This window comes from Tachypleus tridentatus, chromosome 8, assembly GCF_004210375.1.
Source record: "Tachypleus tridentatus isolate NWPU-2018 chromosome 8, ASM421037v1, whole genome shotgun sequence".
In the NCBI taxonomy this organism is placed as follows: domain Eukaryota; kingdom Metazoa; phylum Arthropoda; class Merostomata; order Xiphosura; family Limulidae; genus Tachypleus; species Tachypleus tridentatus.
This window is the reverse complement of record NC_134832.1, coordinates 144,302,456-144,329,317: the sequence shown is the minus strand read 5'-3', so window position 1 is coordinate 144,329,317 and position 26,862 is coordinate 144,302,456. Positions and strand designations below refer to the sequence as shown.

The window sequence follows — 26,862 nt, the reverse complement described above, 5'->3', positions numbered from 1 at the left end:
GTGTGTGTGTGTTTTCTTACAAAAAAGCTACATGGGGCTTTCCGCTGAACCCACCGCAGGGAATCGAATCCCTGATTTTAGCGTTGTAACTCCGTAGACTTACCGCTGTATTATCGGTGAGTATGTGATAGATTATGAAATACAAGTACTTGAAACCCATAAATTATTATAACACAGCACAAAAATAAAAACAGCAATAAACATTATTTACAAATCAAGCTATACTACGGCAAGATCACAAATATTTAACAATAATAAACCTTCATATATTTTAAATACTTATCATGTAAGTGTAAATCAGAAAAATATCATTCCATAATGCAATAGTCACATAATGAAATTTCTCCCAACTCCACTTAATAACAAGAAATATAGAATGAATAATAAATACAGTTTAAAATTATTATAAAATATGTGAACTTTTTACAAAAACAGACTGTTCTAAATTAAAATACTAAATATAAAACAAGTCATGTCGGAAGATTGTCCATGTGAAGGATATATCCTGAAAAAACCTGTTTGAACAGGCTACGTTGTTCAAAGACGACACAGAAATGCGGACATGCTAGTTCGACAGACAGGAACAAAAACTGTATTATGTAACCCTTACCTGTTTAAAAGGATGGGTACATATTTATATCCTTTAAACATACAGTCAACGTGTTTGTGAATAACCACATGCAGAATCAGCACAGAAACACAAAATTTAAAACTATATGAATATACATGAATAAGAATATATTTTAAAATAATTATGGAAAGACGGAACTCATAAATGTTTCATTTATGTCAATTTCCATCATTTATCTGAGAAGCATCCTCCTTCAAATTTTGAAATAAAGATTCGATGGACAAATTAGAAACGACATTCAAGGTCATTACACAACGTAATCATGATGAGTAAACAATTACAGGACGGTAACTGTTTGAGGTAATAAAAAAAAAAGGCCCGGCATGGCCAAGCGTGTTAAGGCGTGCGACTCCTAATTTGAGGGTCGCGGGTTCGCATCCTCGTCGCGCCAAACATGCTTGCCCTTTCAGCCGTGGGGGCGTTACAATGTACGGTCAATCCCACTATTCGTTGGTAAAAGACTAGCCCAAGAGTTGGCGGTGGGTGGTGATGACTAGCTGCTTCCCCTCTAGCCTTACACTGCTAAATTAGGGAAGGCTAGTGCAGATAGCTCTCGAGTAGCTTTGCGCGAAATTAAAAAAACAAAACAAACAAACGCAAAGATCCTACGTTTGTTTTTATGCATGTGATGTATATTGTTGGATGTGTATTGCGCAAGTCCCGCCTGTTCTCTAAATTTGTAGAATATTCTTGAGAGCAAAAACATGTGATTTACGGAAACACTAGCGTGTTTTCGAGTATTGTTGAACGTTCGAGAGTCTCGCGTGAGTATATAAAACCATGGCATTACAAGACATAAAAGAAACAAAGAAAATTGTTGGTCAGCTACAATCAGTACACTATAAGCCTCGAGAGCTATAATTGTGGCTAACGCTTATTAATCGGAAAACTACAGAATTTGATCAGAAACCTTTTTAGACTTTGAACATCACCACCCACCGCCAACTCTTGGGCTACTCTTTTACCAACGAAGAGTGGGATTGACCGTCACATTATAACGCCCCCACGGCTGGGAGGGCGTGCATATTTGGTGCGACCGGGATTCTAACCTGCGACCCTCGGTATACGAGTCGAACGCCTGAACAACCTTGCCATGCTGGGCCTTAACTATTTTATTATAATAGTTTTATTATAATAACCGTTATTATAAACTCTATTGTTGTTTGCATATTAAAATAAATTTTTGTCAAGAAAGTTTGATTAATTGCTTGGAATTAAGCACAAGACTACATAATGGGCTGTTTGATCTGTGCACTACCCATCACCGGTATCGAAACCCGGTTTTTATCCGTGTAAGTTGGCAGACATACTGCTGTGCTACTGAAGGGCATGTGAAGCAAAAAACAATTGTGTGTGCTAATGTTGTTGGCAAATATCATAAATTTGAAACACATCGAAATTCAATTACCTTCTAAACTAAAATTAAAATTCACCGCTATTTGAAATCGTAATATGTAACAAACGTAATATAATAAATCGGAGATGTGTGCGGGATAAATTATAACACGTAATGGGAGTTCTGCTACTGACTGGGATAAATCTGTAAAACTATTTGTTCACCTTAGTGTGTGAAAACGAATGAGGATACTTTCAAAATGTTAGTAATAAAGAATCAACGAAATCTTTGTCTCAAAAAAAATGATAATTTGGGATAAGTATTTAGTGTATAGCTACACCCTTGTGCAAATTAATTGAAATAAGACGGAAAATTACGATTTTTTCATTTTTTTGCATTTTATTTCTGATAATCCAAAAATTACTCACAGATTAATACATGATATGACTGCCTTTACTTTTCAGAAGATCATTAATCCTCTTTGGCATCGAGTCCACGATTGACTGCAATCTTTACTAATTTTTGGATCGCGGTACCACACCTCAATTATGGTCTCAATTAGCTTATCTTTCGCAGTACAGTCTTTTCCACGAAGTCCTTCTTTACAAATCGCCCAAAGATTTTCAATAGGATTTAAGTTCAGAGAGTTTCCAGGCCAGTTCAGCATCTTTATTCGCGTTGTAACAATAAAATTCTTCACAAGTTTCGATGTGTGGCATGGAGCAAGATTTTGCTGAAAAATGCCAGATCCATCTGGAAATCTCTTTTTCAATTCTGGAATGACTCTTCTCTACAAAACTTCGATGTACTGTGGTCCTCGCATCACACCTTCTATGATATGTAAGCCTCTGTCTGACGCCATAGTAGCTGAAAAAGCCCCAAAACATCTTCAAGGGATGTTTCACGAACTGATTGATGTTGGATTCTCGAATTTTCTCGCCTGGATATCTGCGAACATGCAGACTTCTTTGACCCTGTACGAAGAAATGAGTCTCGTCACTGAATAATACCTTCCTCTATTGTTCTTGCGTCCACTTCTTGTATTTCAGACCCCATTGATACCGTTTTTTCTTCACTGAATTGGTAAAAGTTGTATTTTGACTGGTCTCCTTGCCCTTCGACCGACATCAAGAAGCCTACGACGAACCGTTGAAGAGCTGACTTTTATTCCTTTGACCTCCAAATCTCTTTTTATGGCGTTACTTGTCTTCCGTGGATCTTCACACTCTCCCTAACCACGTACGCGTCGTCTCTTGGCGTTGCTTTCCTTTTTCGGCCACATCTTCCTTTACGTTTCGGACTGATAGATCCGGTACTCACTTTGGCCTTGATCACACGGCTGACGGTCGATAGGCTAACACCAACAACGTCCGCGATTTCCCTGTAAGTCATGCCGGTGTGCTCGTGCAGTGTCACAATCTTTGTACGCTTTCTAGGAGTCACGTCCATTGTGTATGACGGCTGAAAGACGATTGATTAGCAGTAAAACAAATAGCCTCATTTTTGAGAAAAGTCTAACGCAATTTCGAATGACGTATTATTCCTCAAAATTTCGTCGTATATCCCAAAAATTGATCGACCGTACCGCAAAACAGCTAATGACGCCGGCTGTGTGAAAAAATGACTATTAAAGGAAATCAGCGAGCCTACACCAACCGCCATGCTGAAAATATTGTAAAATGGCAATTTGTTTCAATTAATTTGCACAAGGGTGTAATGTTCTTATGAGCAGATTTAGTTAGTTTCAAATTAAGGAAAACATTTTAGAAAAGTATATCACTTCCATCTAGTTTATGATAAAAAAAAGATTGCTAGTTAATGAAAATGATGTAATTTTCAGACAACTAGTTTATTTAATTTTTGAATGACTTAAATTCAAAACGTCGTGTTGAATTATGAAACTATTTAAAATTTTTCTGCATATTGTAATTCAACTTTAACGTAAAAGTAATTTGTGTTTGCTTTAGCACAAAGCTACTCGATAGGTATCAGTACTTTGTCTAGCACTGGAAATTGAGACCGTAAAATTATCGTTGATCTGCTTGAGGGGCCGATAATAATTGAAAACGTAATGTCTAAAATTACTGAGAAATGTTTGTTTTTAATTAAATTTGGTAAATTGTAAAGATTATATTAAAAAAAAAATAATGTTCGCGAGTTTCCTGGTGGGTCAGCGGTAAGTTTATCGACTTAACGACGCTAATATCGGAGTTCCGAGTGCATATGGTGGACAGAATTCGTAAAGCTCATAAAGTAGTTTTACACCAACGAAAAACGTTCGTATGTCCGTGAAATGTTCACTCTATTTATACCTTTCAAGACGAAGGAAAAACTAAAAGCTTAACGAATTATTAATGGGTTTGGAAAAATACTTTCAGGAGGTTAAAATAATTACAAAGTAGTTAAGTCTTCAATTTCTGACTCACTTTTGCTCATATTGTGCAAAATTAAGATATGTAGCAGTAACGAAATATAGGAAAAAGAATAACATAAATTTGCTTATTTAAGTAACGAGAGTTATCTGTAAGTTTGGAATAACAAATCCACTCCTAACTATTGCCACAATTTAACCTCTGAAATTTAAGACGTGAACATTCAATAAATTTTATTAACGTGTCTCAGGATGGCTGGTATGGGTATTAACATTTTTACTAATAAAGCAGAGAACAACGTTTCGAACTTTTTATGTCATCATCGGGTTAGCATAACTATGGAAATGCTGACATATTTTCTCATAGACAACTGTTCAAGAAGAACTATCCTAGTGACAGAACAGCCAATGAAAACAAGGGACAAGAAGTCATCACATCTATTTACAGATATGTACACCAAGTTTTATTTTCTTTGGAGGGAAGTGTGATTTAAATCTAAGTCGTAATTACTCACTAAAGTGATTTTAATTCATACAAATAATATCGGTTTTCCTCTTATTTTCTTGCGTCGGTGTCATAATGCTTTACTATATAATGAACAGTTGTATAGCTTATAAATACTATTAAGAGGTTAAACCAAAGACTATATTGCTAAGACCAGTTTCCTATCTCTATAAGCAGAACAAAATTTGAGCTGCTCTATCTGGCAGCTGTTTAAAATGCCTAATATTGCTGCCTAATGTCACACTTTATAAAATGATCTGGTTTTGATAGCCTATAATTAAGAATGTTTTTCTTCTTTTTGAAATGAGATCATGTTGATGATAGAAATAATCTAACATTTGTGTACAAAGACAGTGATGACTTACTTAGGCTCACTTAGATTTGACTTTTTATGTCCCTTTTTAGAAGTGTTACACTAGAGGGTCTTTTTTATCCATATTTAACTGGCTTGTCCATTCTTGGATCCCTAGGGAACCTTCCTGGCTGTCCTCCTTGCCTCTTAGTGGTTCTTATGTTTATTAGTTCAAATAAGTGGCCACATTTAATGGTGAATGTTTCATGTAGTTTGTGAATTTTAAAATGACTTCTTGTGGTATCATGACAATTGAGCATGATTCAGCAAGAGGTTACTTGAAGTCACTTCAAACTGAAAATATTTGACAATTTGCTAAATTAAAGGCTTGTTAAAAAGTTATTTCCATAGGTATGAAAGATGGGTTAGTTCAGTGGATATCAAGCTGGCTTGATAGGAGAAAGAAGAAGGTTGTTAAAAATGGAGTTCAGTGAAACTAGATTAATATCATGAGTGAGGTACCTCAGGACTCAGTGTTAGGATCTTTGACATTTATGTAGGAATGGTCAACAGATCATTAAACTTGCTGATATTAAGGTTATGAGTATTGGCTGTGAGGAGGATATCATTGGTGCTTGAAAGGATTTGGATTATTTGGTATGTTATATGAATGAATGGCAAGTGACTTTGAATTATAATAAATGTAAGATTATACATATATAGAATATCACAGTTTGAACTATGATTACAGTTTGATGGAAATAACATTAGAGGTGTTATGGAAAAAAAAAAAAAAAAAATTTCAAGTCATCCAAGAAGTGTGCTGTTGTTAATAATAAATGCAACAGTACATACATTTTACGTATAGAAATACTGAATACAAGTCTAAAGAGACTATAGCTTCATTGTATTGGCTACTGGCTAGGCTATATTTGGAATACTGTGCTTAGTCCTAAAAATAATATAGAATTGTTGGGAAAGAGCAGGGCTTTTAGGATGACACTTGGGATGGAAAGTTGTTAGATGAGGAAAGGTTAGGGTACCTACATATGTTTTTCTCTTGAAAAAAGAAGAGCAAGAGTGGACCTTGTTGAAGTGTATATGATTGTTAAGGGAATTCATAGTGTTGATGATAGTGTTTATCATATTTAGTGGTAAGAATTGTAAAACTAATGGGCATAAATATAAACTTCAGCTGAGACAACTTTGTTTTTACAGCAAGGTGTTTTGCCTCTGAGAAGAGTTGTCTTCATATTTGTTGGATGTTAAAGAAATATTGTAAGTTGTCAAGGGAATGATAGTGTTAATGCATATATTTTTTTATATACACAGATGAGAATGATAAGGTTATATAACTACAGGATAAGAGCCATCTTCAACAGATACTTGAATGATCAGGGCTGACTCAGTAATTTGGTGTTTAATTTGTTTGATGAGATTGTTTAGGTGAATTAAAAGGTTCCTTGTCCTTTAATGTTATATTAACTGTTAACAATATACATGCACTAAGAAACACATTACACTGAATATTTTTTATTGAATTTTTTGAATATGAACATGTTTTTCAATCATGAAATACAACATTAAACTTGTTATTAAGAACTATTGACTGAAAGGAGAACATATTGATATACAGGATTAACTGCATAATATGGAATTTAATATGATACAAATGGGTGACAATTTTCAATCACTGTAACTTCAAGATCTTGTGATTCTTTTTTTACTAAGACAGTTTTCGTATCTGTAATAACTTAGATATTTATAGGATAAGGTGCAATGCATTCTTCATGCAGAGAGTGGCTTGAGTGACAGTGTATTTCTGCTCTACATTTGACTGTCTTCTGCATATGTCATAGGTATGAAATAAAGTGTTGTTTGGATTCTGTTTTAAACACATAACTGTTTCTGTTTATAATGCATAATTTACAATATTAAGTTTGAGTAAACATGTTGTCTCTTCTTGTTTTGTCAATGTTGTGGACTGTTTACAAAATTGTGCAGAAAAATTTAGAGGTGAAACAGAACTAATGTTCATTATTTAAAACCAGGAAGACTGTTGCAAAAGGTATGTTTATCAGGTAAGAACATCAAACCTGGGAATGGTGATACTGACTATATTAGCTTTTGTGTTGTATGAATAACAAATGTATTATATGTGTACACATGCACAGGTTTTCTGTGATGTAGCAAACTAAAACATCAGCAAAGATGCTTTATATCTTGGGACTTACCCTTTGGGATGCTGCCTTTAATCTGGTTATAGTTTTTGGTTTGACTTTGTTTTTAAGTGCAAAGCTACACAATAGGCTATTGAACCCTAATTTTACTGAGCTATTGGGAAGCTACACTATTTGGACTGGCTGAACTGTTTTACTGATGTAGGTTCTTTAGTTAAACTACTAATGAAAACTGATGGTGGTTGTCATACTAAAGTTCTGTATTAGTACATTAAACATAGTAAATAAATTTAGTTGGAGACAGAATAGTTTTGGAAAAGATTTGATATTTTGTAGAATTAATTATCCAATATAACAGATGTTAAAATTGGATAAGCCTGTTATTCAAAATTTTTGGGTTCATCAGTGTGGATTTCTGTATGTGGTAAGGGGACCTCCCAGGGAAGGTTCTGTTCCCAGTTTACCTGTTTATCTAAACATCCACCCATGTGTTTGCCATGCATGGTGACCTGTGAAGGGGAGGAGAGGATCCTGGCAGTTGAGGGGTTCAACCCTAACACACAACTTTGGCCTTGAATTCCTGTAGACGGGTGGCTTTGGGGTGGCCACTCTTGGGTCATTCGGCTGGTCCACTTGGGCTAGGGTCAACCAAGTACCAGTGTTGGATGTTCTCAACATGTGTTGTGGACATTGTATCTGATGCTGGTGTTTCTGTATAGTGCTCATGAAACCCTGTGTTGCTGCAGTGTCCTTATTTGACATTGTAGTGTGTTTTCTTGTAGGGCTCCATGGTGGGTGGGGTCAGTGGGCACTAAAATTTCCTTTTTTTTATGATGGATCCTCCAAATAAAAACTTAAATAACATAGTGAAAAAACAGCCTATAGGTAAATGACTACATTTTGAAAATTCTGAGCAGCAATCTTTATCATCTGTAACAACTTTCCATTCCTATTTATACAGATGGTTTGAAATCAGGTAACTCTGTGGGCTCTGCTATGGTTTGTTGTGGTTTGGTGGTTGTGTGCAGATTCCCCTCTACAGTTTCTGTGTTCACTGCTGAACTGTACACCATTTCTATTGCCATGGAGCACATAGAAGCTAAACAGTACTCAAACTGCACTATTTATACTGACTCGCTTAGGTTTTTACTGGCTCTGGAATCGCTTCACGTTAGTTCACATCCTGTTCTTACTGATATTCAAAATCGACTGGCCCATTTCTCTTTAACATCTTCTTCTATCCAATTTTTCTTGAAACTGGGTCACGTTGGTATTCCCAGGAACAAGCTTGCTGACACTGCAGCTAGTTCACATCTGTTGTGCCTGTTCCATACATGGACTATGGTCCTGTATTCAGGGGTTGGCTCTGTGCCAGCTGGCAGTTGACTTGGAGTGAGCAATGTGAAAACAAGCTTTTCCAAATAAAACCTATATTGGATTTTGGCTGTCTTGCTTCCATAAGGATCAGAAAGAGGAAGTTGTTCTAACTATACTACGCATTGGTCACAGTTTTGTAACTCATCATTTTCTTTTATCTGAAACTGATGCACCAATGTGTTGTCTGTGTAACACTCAAGTCACAATAGGCTACATTTTACTTTCTTGCCATCATTGAGAGTCGTAATGACGGCACCATTTTAAACATGTTCTGCCCCATGATTTGTCCATAACGTTATACAGTGTTATTAGTGATGGTGACACTGTCCACCTTGGAAACGTTTTTAGTGTTTTAAAGGCCATTAATCTTTTTAATGACATTTAAGTTTTTTAATTTATACATTAAACCTCTTTTAATGTGATTCCCTTTTAAGAATCACATTCGATCTAGTTTGATTTGAAATTAGAAAATGGCCATAATATGAAATAACTCAAAACCAGGACTGGAAAGACCAGCTTCAGGTGACTGACACTGCTATTTGAACTACCCGTTAGTTGTCCTGGTGAGTTATTATTAAAATTTTCCAACAAGTCTTTTAAAAATTTTATTAATTTCCTCTTTGAAAATGGCCATAACATCAAATAACTCGGAACCAGGACCAGAAAGGCCAACTTCAGATGACTGATGATGGTTTTTGTGCTTACCTGTTGGTTTTCCTGGTGAGTTGTGATAATTACAGTTATGCTACAGAAAGTCCTTTACAACCTGTATTATTGAAGTTTTTCTCTTAACATTGTAGACTAGATATAAACATTGCTTTTATGCTATTTATGTTTTTTAAAACTTTGTTTTGTTTCACCTTAATTTCATTTTATGAATTTTATTAAATTTACTTTTAATTTTAACTTTTTATCCAATATTTGGTGCTGATAGCCTAGCTGCTTTGTGCCATAAAACACCAAATCAACCAACCAACCATTTTTTGGACATTAATGAACTTATAAAAATTCTGATATCAATATTATTTACATGTGTCTAATGATGTAGCTGATTCTAATTTCAAGATTGTCATCATAACTGTAATAACATAATAGTTAAAATATATGTAATTTTATAATCATTTACAGTTTTACTTAAGCTTGAAATCTCCATATTGAAATATTAAACCAACTGTAGTTATTAATTAGTCAGATATCCACAATCTTCACTGTGTTTTGTGATATTTACTCATTATACAAATATTGATCTTGCTGTTTTTTTCAGATGCAAACTGATAAGTCATGCTAGATGGTACTTGACTTACTGAAGATGCAGCTTTACAGCTGTATTCTTCATGGCAGACAAGGTGTCATTTCTAAGAGATGATGAAGAAAAAAGGTTGGTGGAATGAAAGCTATTTAAAAAATTCTTCATTAAATAAAGAAGGTAGAAAACTCGTATAGTTTTCCTTGCTCCATTTCTTTTAGACTTGTCATCCAGCTGACAGTTTTAAAGTATAAATATTTACACATGTATTGGTCAAGGAGTTCTGTAAATTTTTATTGCTTCTATGTGTAACAATAAGCAACACAGATAATACATCTATTTTACAATGAAATGTAATACAGAAATACCTTTTCACAAAGATATACTCTCGTATAGTTTATATATGTGTATGTACTTTAACAATGGAAAACATGTTTATTATGTAGGCCAGACAATGTGTGCCAAAAAGATCAAATGACATTTTTTATGTTAATTAATACAAAATTGTGACAAATAAAAACAGGATAAAATATTTTATGAAAGATGATCATTTTTGAATTTAAAAGATATATATATATATAATTAATCATGCTACAGAAATATCCTTTAGCATTATGAAATTAAACTCTTTAATTCTAAAAAATGTAAAATCCCTTTATCAGTAAATAACAAAAAACATAATTACTCAAGACCTATCATTATGAAATACTATGAAATAATAAAGTATCAAATACAAAACAATTTTCTGTAAATATTTGATTTTTTGTTGAGCTTTTGTTTGTTTTAGAACCAAGCCACATTGAGTGGTTATCTGATGTGTCCACTGCATGGGCTTAAACCCTAGGTTTTATTATTGTAAGTTTGTTCCAATGGAGTACAAGATTTAATATGTAATGATCTATACAAAGAAGGCCATACAGATACATAACAACAGACTTAAAACAATCTGAAAAATTAAACTTGACTTATACACTGAAAACCCATTAAAAATCATGCCAACTAAAACCTAACTCTTTTCTCCTTGTTTACTACACAGACTGCCCTATTCATGTACTGTACTCAAGAATCTTCTGTAACAATAATATTCTTATGCTTTTTATTCCCGTATCTTTCTTTCCAATTTATTATCCTTTTCTTCTCACATTCATCATCTGTTCAAGCTAAAGTCTGAACTGTGAGGGCTTGTAATACTAAAAACTGAGTTATAATATTTAGGGTGAGCACAGCCCAAATAGCTTATTATATTGCTTTGTGCTTAACTATCTCCATACACAGAATAATTTGATACCTCATGCATCATCCAATGAGATATACATACCACTAGCCTGGAGGTAACTCCTATCTAAAAATCACATTTAATGTGAACTACTCTAGTGAATGATGACATGCAACAGTTGTTGTCTCCAAGCAGGAAAGTGACACGACCTCTTTCTGCAGTAACTCTCCAAGCACTTGAATCAAAATAACTTACTATTTTTCCTTGACATTTTCTTCAAGTGATATATTTTTAAAGTTGTTAATGAATTACATGAGATTTGTAGCAGTTTTAGATTGCAGTAGATTTGTTCAAGCTTAATTGATTTCTTTCAGTTTTCTTGAAGGAAAAAAAGGCATTTTTTTGTTTACCTGTCAATACAAATTCACGAATTGTGGAAGCTTGTGCTTCATTTTGTTATAGTGGTGATGTACCTAACATAGAACCTGGTTACTGTAGTCTTGGCATCTGGGGAAGACATGACAATTGCTGTTCAATGTGTTATGGATTCTTTCATGCACATGGGGCCTTGTTGTCCCATCCATCTTGCTGTTGTTCCTTCTTCCCAGCTTGTGTTTAAGCAGAGTGATGACTTGACTGGCTATTTACCACAACCTAATTCCCCTATGCACAGCACTTTCTCCACTGTACTCAGGTTCTCTACCCAGACTAGGCCTTTCTTTATCAGACATCAACTGATTTAGTGCCTAGTCATTCTTTCACATTTCATTACATCAGATTCATAAGTTTTTTTCACTCCTATGTTTTATTTTAACCAACCCTTTTTCAGCTTAGCATGTGGATGAATTCATGTACATTCATCTCCATCACCTGGCTGTTTCATTTCCTGCAAAATTTCAACTGTTCTTCAATAAAAGTACACATCATCTTTGAAAAGGGTAAGTATATCACTTCTTCCTTCTTGTAAGATCCTTCCAAAGAGCTGGTGTAGCTTATTTCCCACAATCTGCATTGGGTCAAAGGTAACGGAAATTGCTCAACCAGTCATGGTATTAAGGTTGTTCTCTTGCTTGATCCAGACTATGCCATTCCATGGATTATCGTGGTGAAAAGATAGTACCTGCTCAGTTGTTTGTCTTGTGCTTGTTGGCTTTTCAAAATAGTGTTTCATGGTTACCCATTGTATCTTCTTCATTAAAAGACGTTTCTGGCAGGCATCTGATGGGGGATTCAAACCCTTCTTTGCATTTTTCAAGACACATTCTCCCTTTCTCCTGACTCAAGTGTAGTACTGAAGACCCTTGCCACTTAACAGTTTCTGGCTGCTGGGGTGAATGACTGTGAAGAGTTTTTCACTGATGGTGTACAGCACAATATAATCATTAGTAGGATTAACAGAATTAACTATTCTGTTGGAAATACATGTTTAGGAGAGGAAAATATTAACATCAGGTTTCAGCTGTTTTGGTGTACAAAGCATAAACATTCCATTAAAGCCTTTCAGTAAGAAACAAACAGCTCAATAAAATAATCATGTCTTCTTATTGGATGGCAGTATATCTGGGGACTTACAATGCTGAACTCTGAGGTTGGACTTCTTGCAGTGCACATAACAGATAACTGAATGCTACTTTGTTCTAAAACAAAAGATAATCGATGAAAATAAAATATATAAATATCAAATTCAAAGTGTATTTATTTTTACAAAAACATAAAAACTCATTATGTGACAGCAGGAGGTAGTGAAAAAACCTTGATGTTATTATTTCATGGATTTCCAGAGTTTTAGTTTTTTTGGTGTTAGAAACTGAAATAACTCTCAAGGACTGCTGGTAATTCATTGATTTGGTTTTTCTAGAGTTTCATTTTCTTAGTTTCATCAACTCAAGATCTTCTGTAAAGATTACTGGTTATTCATTGGTTTAGTTTTGTCCAATGTTTTGATTTTCTTAGTCTTACCAACTGAAAGAGTTTTTTTCATAAGTCAGTTATTTGTTTTGTACAGTTTTTCTTTTCTTCATTTTATGAACAAAAAATCCTATGAGGATTACTGCTAAGTGAATGACATGATTTATCTAAAGTTTGCTTTTCATGGTGTCATCAAATGATAATTTGTTAAGGACTACTGCTAATTCATAAGTTTGGATTTGCCCAGAATTTTGTTCTTGCAATGTCATCAAGTGAAAACTTTCTCCATGGACTACTGATAAGGCATTGTTTTTTTGTTTATTTTACATAGTTTTTATTATATTAGAGTCACCAACTTAATGAATTCTTTAAGGACTTTTTGTAAGTCAGTAATTTAGTTTGTCCATGGTTTCATTTTCTTGATATTATCAAATAAAAGAATTTTTTAAGGGCTACTGATAAGGTGTTGATTTGGGTTGTTTATAGTTTTGCTTTTCTTGGAGTAATTGAGTGAAGTAATTTTCTGAGGACTGCTAATAAGTTGTAGTTGATTTGTCTAAGGTTTGGAATTTTTTAGCATCATGAACAATTGAAATAATTCTCTAAGGACTATAGGTAAGCCATTAGTTTCATTTGACAATTGATTTGGTTTTCTTTGCATCATCAACTGAAAGAATTATCTAAATATTACTAATAAGTCATCAATTTAGTTTGTGTAGAGCTTTAGTCTCAGTGTCACCAACTGAAAGAATTCTCCAAAGATTACTGGTAGGTCATATGGATGTCTTTGTCCATAATTTTTGTTGTATATCTATCATCAACTCATAGAATTATGTATGGATTAGTTGGAAGTCTTTTTTTTTCAGAGTTTCTGCTTTCTTGGTGTAAACAGTTGACAAAACTCTTAAAACAGTACTAATAAGTTATCAGTGTGGTTTTGCCTAGACTTTTGGTTTATTTTCATGCCATCAACTCATAGAAATCTCTGAGGACTATACAAAAATTATTAATTTGGTTTTGTAAAGAGTTATGGTTTTGTTTTGCATCATCAACTAGAAGAAACACACTGCTTGCCAAAATCTTAAGACCAATGAACATAAAGAATAAATATGCATTTTGCGTTGTTAGACTCAACCAATTATTTGAGTTGAGCTTTGAAAGATGAAAATAAAAATAAAAACCTTTTTAGGCATTTAATAGAGACAATGTGAACAATATGAATTTATAATCAGTGATGTCGAGAAACCCAGTTGTTGAGAAATTTATATGCAAAAACGGCTCGTTTGGGTTGAGAAAATATTTTACATAGAAGAGCGAACAACGTTTCGACCTTCTATGTAAAATATTTTCTCAATCCAAATGAGCCGTTTTTGCATATAAATATGAATTTAGCCTAATTACTACCTGGTCAAAAGTTTAAGACCATACTGAAACGAAGCGTTAATCAGTAAACACGTAACAAAATTTAGTCATTTGTGTTCAAGCATTAGTGTTGTCAGCATCTCTCACTGACATTTCCTGTGTTATCATTGGGTAAAAACATGGCAAAGGCTAAAAAGTTGACAGAGTTTGAACATGGCAGAATTGTCAAGCTGTAAAAGCAAGGTCTCACTCAACGTGCTATTACTAGTGAGATTGGGCATAGTAAAGCTGCTGTTACAAATTTCTTAAAAGACCCTGAGGGATATGGAAGGAGAATTTCAAGTGGTCAGCCCAAGAAAATTTTTACTGGCTTTGAGCAGGAGGATTCAACGGGTTGTCTGGCAAGATACCAGCCAATCATTGAACCAGATTAAGGCCCTTACGAACGGAGAATGCAGCTCAAGAACAATAAGACAGCATCTGCAAGATAAAGGCGTTAAAAACTGTAAACATCTTCAAAGGCCATGCTTCCTTCCACACCACGAAACAGTTCGGTTAAACTTTGTTGAGAAGCACCAAACATGGGACATAGAAAAGTGGAAGAAGGTTTTGTTCTCTAAAGAGAAAAAAATTTAACCTGGATTGTCAAGATGGCTTTCAACATTACTGGCACGATAAGGATATTCCACCTGAGACATTTTTTACATGACACAGTCGAGGAGGTTCCATCATGGTTTTTGAATAAATTTGGTGTTTACTGGAATGTTGTGTTTTGTTACAAGTGTCTTCCAAATGTTGGTTATTTTTTCGCTGATGTCGGGAACAAATGGTATGGAGCACTATAAGGTTATGTAGTTTGTTGTATCTTTGGATTTACTGTTGTTTGTTTGTTCTTGGTCTAGGTGTGTACTTATAACTTTTTCCATGGTTTTTTGGAGAAATTTGTTGACGTTAATGAAGTGTTGTTTTATTTTGTTGATTTCATCATTAATTTTATTAGGTGAGCATGGTTTTGTGGCTGTGTTTATTTCATTTCTTAATATGATGAGTTTTTGTTTCGTTTCATGTGCTGAGTCCCAGGGAATGCAATCAATGGAGTTTTTTTTATGTAAATGCATTTGCCACAGCCTTCAGTCATAAGGTACCCCTCTTTTGGCCTGAAATACCTCATCTTTAGGTTCTTGCTGTTGATGCCTTTAGCCAGAACTGATCTTAGAAATTCTTCTTTGCTTATCCTCTATCTGGTAACTTTGTTGGGTGATCATTCTTATACATACCCCTGTGTCGAGTTCTTCTGATCACTTTTTATTGGTTAGCTAAACTGTGATTTCCATGATTACAACAACTATAACTTTCCCTCCAGTACTTCATTTGTCTCCATCTCTTCTTCATTAACCTCTGTCAATGATTTGACCTACAATAATTCATATCCGGTTTTTATTTGGTTCTTGAAGAGGAGATCAAGTTTTTCCATCAGGTAGCATTCTTTTTAGCTTGATCCATATGTCTTTCTTTAGTGGAGGTGTATCAGAAGAAATTGAAAGTGTTCTGTAGTTAGTCTGCAACTCTGTGATTCTCTGCTAACCAGTCTACTGAGGTTTGTGTGGTGGGGTTTATCACATGGATTTTGACCAGGAGCCATTGTTCTCCTTTTTCTTGGGTTATCTTGCTGTTGGGTTTGTTTGTTTTGTTAAATTTGTGTGTAATTCAAAAACAACACAAGGGCCATCTTTGCTATCTGTCCCTAATTTAGCAGTGTAAGGCCAGAAGGAAGACAGCTAGTGATCACCACCCATCATCAACTCTTGAGCTACTCTTTTACTCTGTGACAGGCATTCAAACCCAGGACCCTCAGATTATGAGTCTAGCACCTTAACCACCTGGCCCTGCCTGTCTTAACCCATACCTTTCATTTCTCTTTTGCTTTCCTTGCCCTTACTATGTTAATTTGTTACTTTTGTATTCTTCATCTCCCCTGATTGCTTACTCTTTCAGACTGGGATATTAATGTGGTCCTTCATTCTCTCACTTTACTTCCAGCAAACCACTTTCCTCATGTCCCATGTTTCACCTTTCCATTAAAACATACTTCTTTCTCCTATTAGCATGTGGATGTCAATAGTCACATTGTTTGTCATTGATATTTTATGTACATTTTACCATCCTACCTATCTTCTTTATCTGGATTGTTTCTTTGTCCCTACAACCTCAGTGGCTAAAGAGGGTGACTACTTCTTTTTCCCTGTTTCTCTTTCTTCCATTTCTCATCCCTACCCTCGTCCCAATCCAGATAGTCTTCCATGTCTGGTCCATATTTTTGTTGTGTTGCCTGCACAGTTTTCTTCCATGGTACCCATTCCTGACTCTTTATCCCTTGGCAGTCTTCCTCTATTTGGGATCTTTCCCTTTCAACCCTCACCACTTTGGTTTGATTTTTGATTCACTTGGCTTGTTCCTCCATGTGGGCTAAATCTAATACGTATATTTCCCATTATTTATGCCATATCGTGGTTTCTTCTTTGTTGGGTTTATCTTCTTCCACCTGCAGCCATTTTTCAGACTTTAGTATAACTTTGACTTGGTAAGTTTATGTTACTACTTTTTATTTCAGATGCTATTTCTTCATTTACTCATTATATGGATCTCACTCTGTGGTGAGTGATGTCTGACCAGGCATTCTTCAATTTGAAATCCACACTGTACAGCCATGTTGACTTGTGTTTTATTTTGCCTTTTGTGGCTTTACAATGCTCACAGTTGAGATGGGGCATTTGCACAAAATCACTTATAGGCAAATAACCTTGCAATTTAATTGCTCAGTAAACTTGCCTGTTCTAGACTGCACCACCAGTTGACAGCATGGGTAAGGCAAAAGGGGATAGATGCCCTTCTGTGTCATTCCTTGTATTGAATAAATTGATATGGTCTACTTTTCAAATAGGGTTTTGTGGTCCCTCAGACTTTTCACTGTATTGTTACCCTTTCCCATTATTTGCTACTGGTGTGGTTGATCATGGAGGTATCCTCACAAAAATGGTTATAACCATTGAGTGCAGAATAGGAAGGTTTTGCTGGTTTAAATTATGTGCTATCTTCCAATATGCAATATACACTCACAAAGAGTTAGATATCAAATTACAGTTCACTCCTTCAGTTGAGAGCTCTCATCCTTCCCCAACATGGTTGTTAGCCTGCCATGGCTTGGTTTTGGATTTAGAATAGAACCAATTAACATAAGTACTCACACATGTTTGTGGTTGTCTATATTCTTTTCTCAATCATATTCCTTCTGTGTTGTAGGTCACAGTGGAGATAAAGATTATTCTTGGGAATGACTTATATAGATATCATTTTGAAACCTGATGTCATGTTGATGATGTGATACTCATTACCCCTTCCCCCATTTTAGATGTAATTAATTTATGAAATATGAACCATTACATCATAGCTATTCTACACCTAGGCATGCATCCATTATTTTACCTATTTTTGTACTTTGTATGACTGAGTTATATATTTACATGTTTAAGATCACTGTCCTGCCACTTGTGTATGCCCTCCCCTTTTTTTTCTGCCCTAATCCACTACATATTTCACAGATGGGCAAAGAGTATACGTGGTTGAGTAGTGGTGTGGTTCTCCTAATTAGGTCATTAGATCTGACTTTCTTTTTCAGGCATATATTTTGGATGTTCTTGCAGGATACTTCTGTCATTCCTCACATCAGTTCCACCACCTAATCAATGTGGGACTCCAGCAAATCTTGGAAGTGAAAAGGTGTCAGAAATTATAATTTTTCTCTACTTAAAAGGTATTTCTGATAAGTACTTCCCTAGACTCACACTTCCCACTCTTTTCTCCAGTGCTTGTGTCTTCTACCAAACCTCTAAATGATACTTTGTTAGAGGCATATAGAAGGAGTAATGTGTCATGAGTATGCCATGCTCTTATTGGTGGTTAAGAGATGCAAGATGATTTAAATGAGAGACATGAGGGAATCATTTGATTCTGAGAGGGAGGAGCAGAAGGCTTCTAGCATGAGTAAATAAAAAGTGTGCATATAGAGGGCAGCACTGGACAGTAATAGCTAATCTTGCAAAAGAAGGGAAGTATCAATCAGAAATACAATTTCCTTATGAAAAAATTATAACATTACCGTATTTCATTGTAATGGGTTTCATGTAGATTAAGAACGTAAGTTACAGACCAGGACTTTTCTCCTTGTGTTTTAAAGAGAATGAAGATGTACTGATTTTTAGCTTTTATCTTAAAAACAACAGTATTAATTTCGTGAAAGTAATAATTACAATTTACTTCCATTTTTATATAATGAGTTTGTTGTTTATCACTGTCTTTCTCTTGTGCATTCAATTGTACCTTATGTTTATAATCTTAGAAAACTATATTTTCATAAACTTGTAATGTTTTTTTATTTGTGTTAATATGACTTACTCAAGTGTTTTCTTTCCTACTCAGGTTTGCAGAAGGCCATTGTTGTTTGTCATGATTGGGGTGGAGTTTTAGCCTGGTATCCGGCTGGAAAATATTTTGATGTTGTTTTGAAGAAGTTTTGTTTACAAGCCTAAAGTAATTCCTCTTGTGTTTGTTGTGTAATTTTATTAGTATTTTGGTGTTTTTACACATATAACGGTCCAGTGCTTCACATTACTTTTCAACATATTTAGATGTTATGAAAAAGATTTTATATTGCTTAGAAACCTTTGTGGTGCATCCTCTTAATGGTAAAGTTCATAGTTTCAATTGTAACAGTTCTATATTAATATCTGACAGAATAACATCTAATACTAATCTTGTATCCTGAAATAATGACACACAGCATTACAATTTTAACAAATATTTTTCTATATTATCTTGTAATTTCTAAATGATTGTTACTTGACATTGATTCGTTGGGTGGAAAGTGAAGCTTTATAATAAATATTAAAAAACAGTAATACCAAAGATCATCTGTAATTAAGGATGTTTCCAAAGTGCTATATTATTACTTCATCTGCTTTAAAACCTCATATGAATTAACTAATAATATTCTATGTACAGTGAGCAACATCAACTATTGATTGAGTAGTTTTCATATTTAATCAGAAGTTTAGAAAGAACAGATTTAAATGGTAACAATGTAATAGATTATACAATAAAACATGCAACACACATGTTTAACAAATAACACTGTAAAGAGAAAACATTATAAAGAAATGTTGAGGTGTAAGTATAAACATTGCATTTCTAAATAAATGCTAATAATAATTATAAAATAAAATCACCTGAGATTATCACCTGAGAATCTGAAATTGAATAAACCATAACAGAGAGGAGTTGACTCCTTAGTAAAGAGTTTATTTTGGTGGTTCTGGAGTCAAATATTTTAATTTTTCTAGAAGTATGAGTTTTTTGTTATTCTCACTGTGTAATCAGATACAAGATGAAGGTGGATTAGTTTCGATTATATCTGCTTCTAGCTAAAATTACATGATCCACAAGTGCATAGGAATGGGTAATGTCTTTCGTTTTAAACATATTTTTAATTATGAATGTTGGTGTAAAAAATAAAACTTAGCTTAGTTTGTGAGTAATATGTTTTTATTATTTATTGAATTTGGGATGTGAGTTTAAACCTTTGTTTGCTAATGAAAGGAGTGGTAAATAGTGGTAGTTATTTTGAGACAGTGTGTGGTTTGTGGTAGTTTATATTTTATTTGTTAAAACTTTCTGTAAGATAAAGTGCAGTGAGTCAAGGGGATAACTACTACTTTGTAATATGTTATGTGCTTTTTACAATTCTGAGAGAAGATAAAATTATTCAGAATAGATATTATATGCTGTGGTTAGAAAATGTAGAACAAAGTTATGTGTGAAGGAGTCTGGTATGAAACTGTGGAAATGATTGTATAAGTTAATAAATATCTTACAGTAAAAAAATGTGGCAAAACTAAATCACTAAGACTATAAAGAGTGAGTTCACACAAGTGACATAAGAACAAATACAATAACATACCAAAACACTAAATCACTAAGACTATAAAGAGTAAACAAGAGTGAGTTCACACAAGTACAATAACATACCAAAACACTAAATCACTAAGACATAAGAACACAATACATATAAATAACATACCAAAACACTAAATCACTAAGACTATAAAGAGTGAGTTCACACAAGTGACATAAGAACAAATACAATAACATACCAAAACTAAATCACTAAGACATCACACAAGTGACATAAGAACATTAGAATAAACACAACAAAAAACACAATAACATTCCAAAACACTAAATCACCTAGAATATAAAGACTGACATCACACAAGTTACATTCACAATAACATTCCAAAACACTAAATTAATGAGAATATAAAGAGTGAGTTCACACAAGTTGCATAAGAAAAAACACAATAACATTCCAAATCACTACATATCATTCCAAATCACTAAGAATGTAGTGTATGACATCACCTAAGTTACATTAGAATATTCAAAGTTTATTTTTTATTTGTATTTAATAGTTTTAGATGAGTTTGGAGAATGGAACAACCTGCATGGGCCAGTACGTCCCTAAACATTATGTTAGGTTAAGTACCATGACAACTAGCAAGAGTGGAATACTAAATATTATGACTGGCTAAGCACTCAGTAAACAGAATGAGATATTAAACACTATGATTAGCTAAGTATCATGGAAAGGTAGCCTATAATAATATGGCTGCAGTTAGTCAAAGGCTATTATTATTTTAACTGATATAATGGATCTAGGGGAGGGTATTGTGTTTATTCATCTAAACATTCCAGTCTGTATTAGCCTTAGGTTTAACTACATATCAATGTAAACTCTGACTTTTCTTTTCATCACAGTATAGAACAAAATCATATGATTTTGTGTTCAAAGAAAGGACATCTCCATTGACACATACTTATAATCAAAACACTACACTAACAAATATTTACTTTTGGTTTAAGACAGTGCTAAGTTTACTTCACTTCAGATGTACCATTTACATACATGTATCAAAACATACGAGTTTGATATTGGCAATTACTCTGATGTCGATAAGTGTAAGAACAGTAAAATTAATGTTTTTTTTCTTTCTGCTTTTATGTGTGTGAACCAAATGTTTCATACATAAACACACGTGTATGATACAATTTGTGTGTGTAAATGTGGAAACATTTGAGTCAAATTCTCTTAGTGTTGAGTTACCAATAACCTTGCATATTTCTAACATACATAAGTCATGAATATCACTAAACTTCGATTGTCAAGCAGCAAGTATGCTGAAATACCAAACTCAAGATAAACAATATAAAATTTATGCATATTAATTATCAGTTGTTTGTTTCTGAATTGTTAGCAATAAATATGAAAGTAAAAAAAAGACTTATGGCTTCCATTGACTCTCACACACCATTCCCACCTTAGGGGTGGGGGGTGCATCAGGCCTAGCCTTAATTACATGCATCCACCACTAAACCTTTCTACAGCCAACTGTGTGTCATAATTAATTAAAGGAGTATTATTTTGTGACCAAGTTAGTTTCATAAGTTTTTCAGCCAAAATTAAGAGAAGTGTACTTATATTATTGGTTCACTGTTTCTATGCTAAAATAAGACACAAAAACATGAATTTAACTAAGCCTGCTGCCAGTAATGTTATGTTTGTGAAATTATTGAGTTTATTTTGCAGCTCTTATTTGTCAACCACATCACACAACTGTGGATTATATCTTCAGATATAACTTCAACATTTCATTACAAAATATTTTTGTCCCACACTTCTATCTCTAATCTTTCCCTGCTGTGTGTCTTTTCATGTTTTCTTACACTACTATTGCTTATAAATTCTTTGCCACATATTATACAACTATATGGTTTTTCCCCAGTGTGTATTCTCCATGATCTTTTAAATAAGTACTCCTTCGAAATTTCTTGCCACACACAACACAACTGTATGGCTTATCCATGCTGTGTACTCGTGCATGTTTTTTTAGGTAACTTTTACTAACAAAATCTTTGCCACACATTACACAACTGTATGGTTTCTCCCCAGTATGTAATTTTTGGTGTATTTTTAAATTACTGTTTATTCCAAATTCTTTTCCACAGATTTCACAACTGTATGGTTTCTCACCAGTATGAACTCTCTGATGTATTGTTAAGTCACCACTTCTTCCAAACTTTTTACCACACACTACACAATTATAGGGTTTCTCACCAGTGTGTATCCTTTCATGTTTTTTTAGTTCACTATTTGTTCCAAAGTCTTTGCCACAAACTACACAAATGTATGGTTTCTCCCCAGTGTGGATTCTTTGATGTATTTTTAGGTTACAACTTCTTCCAAATTCTTTGCCACAAATTGCACAATTGTATGGTTTCTCTCCAGTGTGAATTCTCTGATGTATTTTCAGTTTACAATTTCTTCGGAATTCTTTGCCACACACTGCACAACTGTATGGTTTTTCCATAGAGTGTATCTTCTCATGTTTCCTTAGATAACTATTACTTACAAATTCTTTACTGCATACTACACAACAATATGGCTTTTCTCCAGCATGTGTTCTTTCATGTATTTTTAAATTGCTGTTTATTTTGAATTTTTTACCACAAATTCCACAGCTATACGGTTTCTCCACAGTGTGCATCCTCTGATGTATTTTTAGATCAAAACTTCTTCCAAATTTTTTGCCACATAATACACAACAATATGGTTTCTCTCCAGTATGTATAATCTCATGTTTTTTTAGTTCACTATTTGTTCCAAATCCTTTACCACACACTACACAGCTGTATGGTTTCTCCCCAGTGTGTGTCCTCTGATGTATATTCAGGTTACTATTTCTTCCAAACTGTTTCCCACAGATATCACAGCTGTATGGTTTCTCCCCAGTATGAACTCTCTGATGTATTTTTAGTTTACAGTTTCTTCTGAAATCTTTACCACAGATTAAACAACTGTATGGTTTCTCCCCAGTATGTATCTTCTGATGTATTTTCAGATTACTATTACTTCTAAATTCTTTTCCACAGATGCCACAACTGTATGGTTTCTCTCCAGTGTGTATTCTCTCATGCAGTTTCAGGTCAGTATTTCTTCCAAATTCCTTTCCACAAATAACACAACTAAATGGTTTCTCCCCAGTGTGTGTTCTCTGATGTATTTTTAGTTCACTCTTTGTCCTAAAATTTTTGCCACACATAAAACAATTGTATGGTTTCTCACCAGTGTGTATTGTCTGATGCATTTTTAAGTTATGATTTTTTACAAACCCTTTTCCACAGATTCTACAACTGTATGGTTTCACTCCAGTGTAGGGTACATCATAATGCTGTACATGATTTCTTATTGAAGTACTTTTACCAAACATATACTTAGTGTTTGGCATCTGAGATTTGATAATTTGGGTTTGAGAATCTTCCTGTGTTAAATCATGACAATGTTGAAACTGATTTCCACCACAGCTGCTTATATCAGTCTTTACATCTAAAAATCAAATAAATATGCAATAAATATAATAATAAATAAAAACGTTTTTTGAATATTATGATATTTGAAAAAACAGATTTCATAAAAATAAGTTTGTTATCCAAGAAGACACAACTATGAATCACAAGATCTGACATACAGATAATATATGTTTCATAGTCAGCACAACTACCTTCTTTAAAATCTTGAAAGAATATTTTTGAGTTTCATTTAACAAACACAAGGAAACGTTGTCATAATAATTGGCTTCAACATAGCTTTATGGAAAAAATAACGGCTATCAAATATAATTAACTTTCCCATTATGATAACTCAGTACTTTATATAACAACTAATGAAAAACCATTTAATACTTTAATATGAACATTCACTAGAACTGACCATTTATATAACAAGTGTTAATATTTTAGCCACTGAAATGATTCATAACTCATAGAAAGCTTAACAATTTATTATATGAAAGCCAACAATTACCAACAGTTGACCTTTGACATCAAATAAAACATCTAATTGTACTAAAATGTTTAATAATTAAATGATTAGTAAGACTCTCATCAAATAAGCAATTATGATTCCAATTCAGTGCTTCTTATTAAACGTCTATAGTCACATCACATAATTTGAAAGTTATTTGCCACAAGTTTCACAAATTATTAGTGTGTATCCACTACAGTTGTTTTGCTAAGTTTGTAAACCTGACTCACTTTGAAAATATTCTACCAAATTATGAATTTTCAACACATTTTTTGATACTATTTCTGAACATCATATTGTACACCACACTGATATAAGATTATCTCCATTGTGTTAAGCAGATGGTGTATGTATAAGAGAAAACTGTGTGTAAGTTTCTTGTAAGTCAACAAGTTTCTAGCTACTATTACTGTCAAAATCATTACCACACTCAACTAAGTTAATGTTTACTGTAAATAATTAAGCACTGTATTAATTACTTGCTACAGATATTACAATTGTATTGTTTCTTAATCAATGTGATTCAGGTACTATAAAACTCTGTTACAAAATTTTTACTTTTTCTTGTTCTTGGACAGAAAGTGTTATTTCCCAATTGCTTATGCATAAAGTAAATGGGAAAGGCCTGTTTTTCTCTTCAAACTTTGCTTTTGTGACCTGGGTAATGAAATTTTGAAATTAATGATTTAAAAACAGGAATAATAATGCAACTCTAAGGATGATCTCTCAGATACATCTGTTTCATTACTTTATTCACCAGGCATAGAAAGAAAGGCTAGTAGTTAAGGAGGAACCACCTAACATCTGTGACCTACTGCTGTCTGTAGCAACCAGCTCTGAAAGGGAAAAAAAATAGTTCAGCAATATGAAGATGATCAAGACCACTTTATATCTTGTCTGAGAGGATCAGCTTCTGGTCTTGCTCCAAGTAGATCAAATGTTAGGAGGGATCAGATTGAGAAGCAGATGAGTGACAAAGAATGGGATGACAAATCCAAGACATCATCAAACACTAGCCACGAGTTCTAAACTAGAGTTCCTTTTGTTATTTATTTTGATTAGTAGAGGACACTATTCTAAGTTTAACTTGTCACCACCTAAGCCATGTTTTCATATGATGGCAACTTGACGATTTTGCTAATTACAAGTTCAATGCAAAAAGAAAAGTCTTATGTAGGATTACCTTGAAGCAAGTGTTGATTTCATAGTAAAGTGAGAATTGTTCAGTATATTAATTACATGTGTTGGTAGAGGTAAAATAGCTTGCACTACTAAAATAAAGCCAGGTTTATAAAGAAATAAAAATTTTGGTAGCGTACTGCATTGGTTTTTAAACAAACTATTCAAAGCCATCAGTATGTGAAAGGTGGTCAGAGTTAAGAAGATCCACCAACTAAGGGATAAAATCACATTGGAAGTGTACAAAATTAACATTACATGTTTTCAACTGCTAACATGATAGGCAAGTTCCTTTTCTGCCTCTCTCCATTTACCTATTTCTGTATTCAAACAGAATACTGAGATTTGTTTTTGTGCACTCCTACTGTCTAATTATTTGCAAACTTTTGTAAATATCTGACTCTCCAACTTGAATAAAAATTCAATTTGAAGTCACATAATGTTGGCATTTTTTTCAAAGATAGCACCACCTGTGACTGCCATCATTATAACATCTTTTAGCAGTAAATCAGTACACACTATCTGACATTACACGAAAACTATTGATGTAAAACAGGCTCATTGACAGACTAAACTTTTGTAAAAGCTATTTGTCATTGTTTTACCAATTAACAAAATATGAAGTTGGCAGTGAAAATATAGGCACAGTCATGTAAGTGGAACAACAATTTTTTTTTCAATTTTCAAACAAACATAACATATTCATAAAAGAAAAAATGAAACTATGGGTCATTAATGATCGTTTTACTGAAGAGTTACATTATGAAACTGGAAAAGTAAACAGTTTAATTACCAAACAAAACTTATTTCTGTGAAAAATATTCTCCCAGATATACACATGTATAAGAAATATACAACTGTGGGTTAGATTTCAAGTGTTATAGCTATTTCTCTAATATGCTCAATAACAATAAGTAATAGTTTAATTAACTTTACCAAAACAAAGAATTACAACAAACTGTTCTTAGTACCAAGTATTTCTTTAATATTCCCAACAACGAACAACAGTTCAATTAGCTTCATCAGAAAACTGGAAATAGAACATTGAGTTGCAAGTGTTTACAAGCAAAATTACTCACTAGGATGTGGACTATACTTTACATTATCTAACCACTGTTCTCTTTAACACAATCGCCTGGGTATTCCTTACTGCACATGACACAAAGGTTTAGTGCTTTACATTAAAATGTTATTAAACTACTTTCTTCTTATGTTATACTTATGTTATACTGCACATGACACAAAGGTTTAGTGCTTTACATTAAAATGTTATTAAACTACTTTCT

At 33.7% G+C, this 26,862-nt stretch overlaps 1 protein-coding gene and 1 pseudogene across 18 annotated transcripts in view; one reads left to right on the top strand and one right to left on the bottom strand.

The window, feature by feature from the left end:
- The first annotated feature begins 3,894 nt into the window (after positions 1 to 3,894).
- LOC143223673 (epoxide hydrolase 1-like) lies at positions 3,895 to 26,011 on the top strand. 17 transcript variants are annotated; one of them, XM_076451938.1, is made up of 6 exons: positions 3,932 to 6,994; positions 9,957 to 10,070; positions 18,101 to 18,201; positions 18,901 to 19,011; positions 23,467 to 23,519; positions 25,158 to 26,011. In XM_076451938.1, exons 2-4 carry the CDS (start codon positions 10,055 to 10,057, stop codon positions 18,946 to 18,948), a joined length of 165 nt encoding a protein of 54 aa, XP_076308053.1. In that variant the 5' UTR covers positions 3,932 to 6,994; positions 9,957 to 10,054; the 3' UTR covers positions 18,949 to 19,011; positions 23,467 to 23,519; positions 25,158 to 26,011. The 17 variants fall into 17 exon arrangements, 11 of the variants coding, with proteins under 11 accessions (XP_076308053.1, XP_076308051.1, XP_076308049.1 ...); XR_013013029.1 differs by lacking the exon at positions 18,101 to 18,201; XM_076451936.1 differs by lacking the exon at positions 23,467 to 23,519 and having other exon boundaries at positions 3,932 to 4,788; positions 9,959 to 10,070.
- The window catches only part of LOC143223665 (uncharacterized), a 29,640-nt pseudogene continuing 24,870 nt past the window's right edge, over positions 22,093 to 26,862 (bottom strand). Inside the window, exon 5 of the transcript XR_013012995.1 lies at positions 22,093 to 23,920. The product of XR_013012995.1 is annotated as an uncharacterized LOC143223665 (transcript). The remainder of the gene's footprint in view (positions 23,921 to 26,862) is intronic.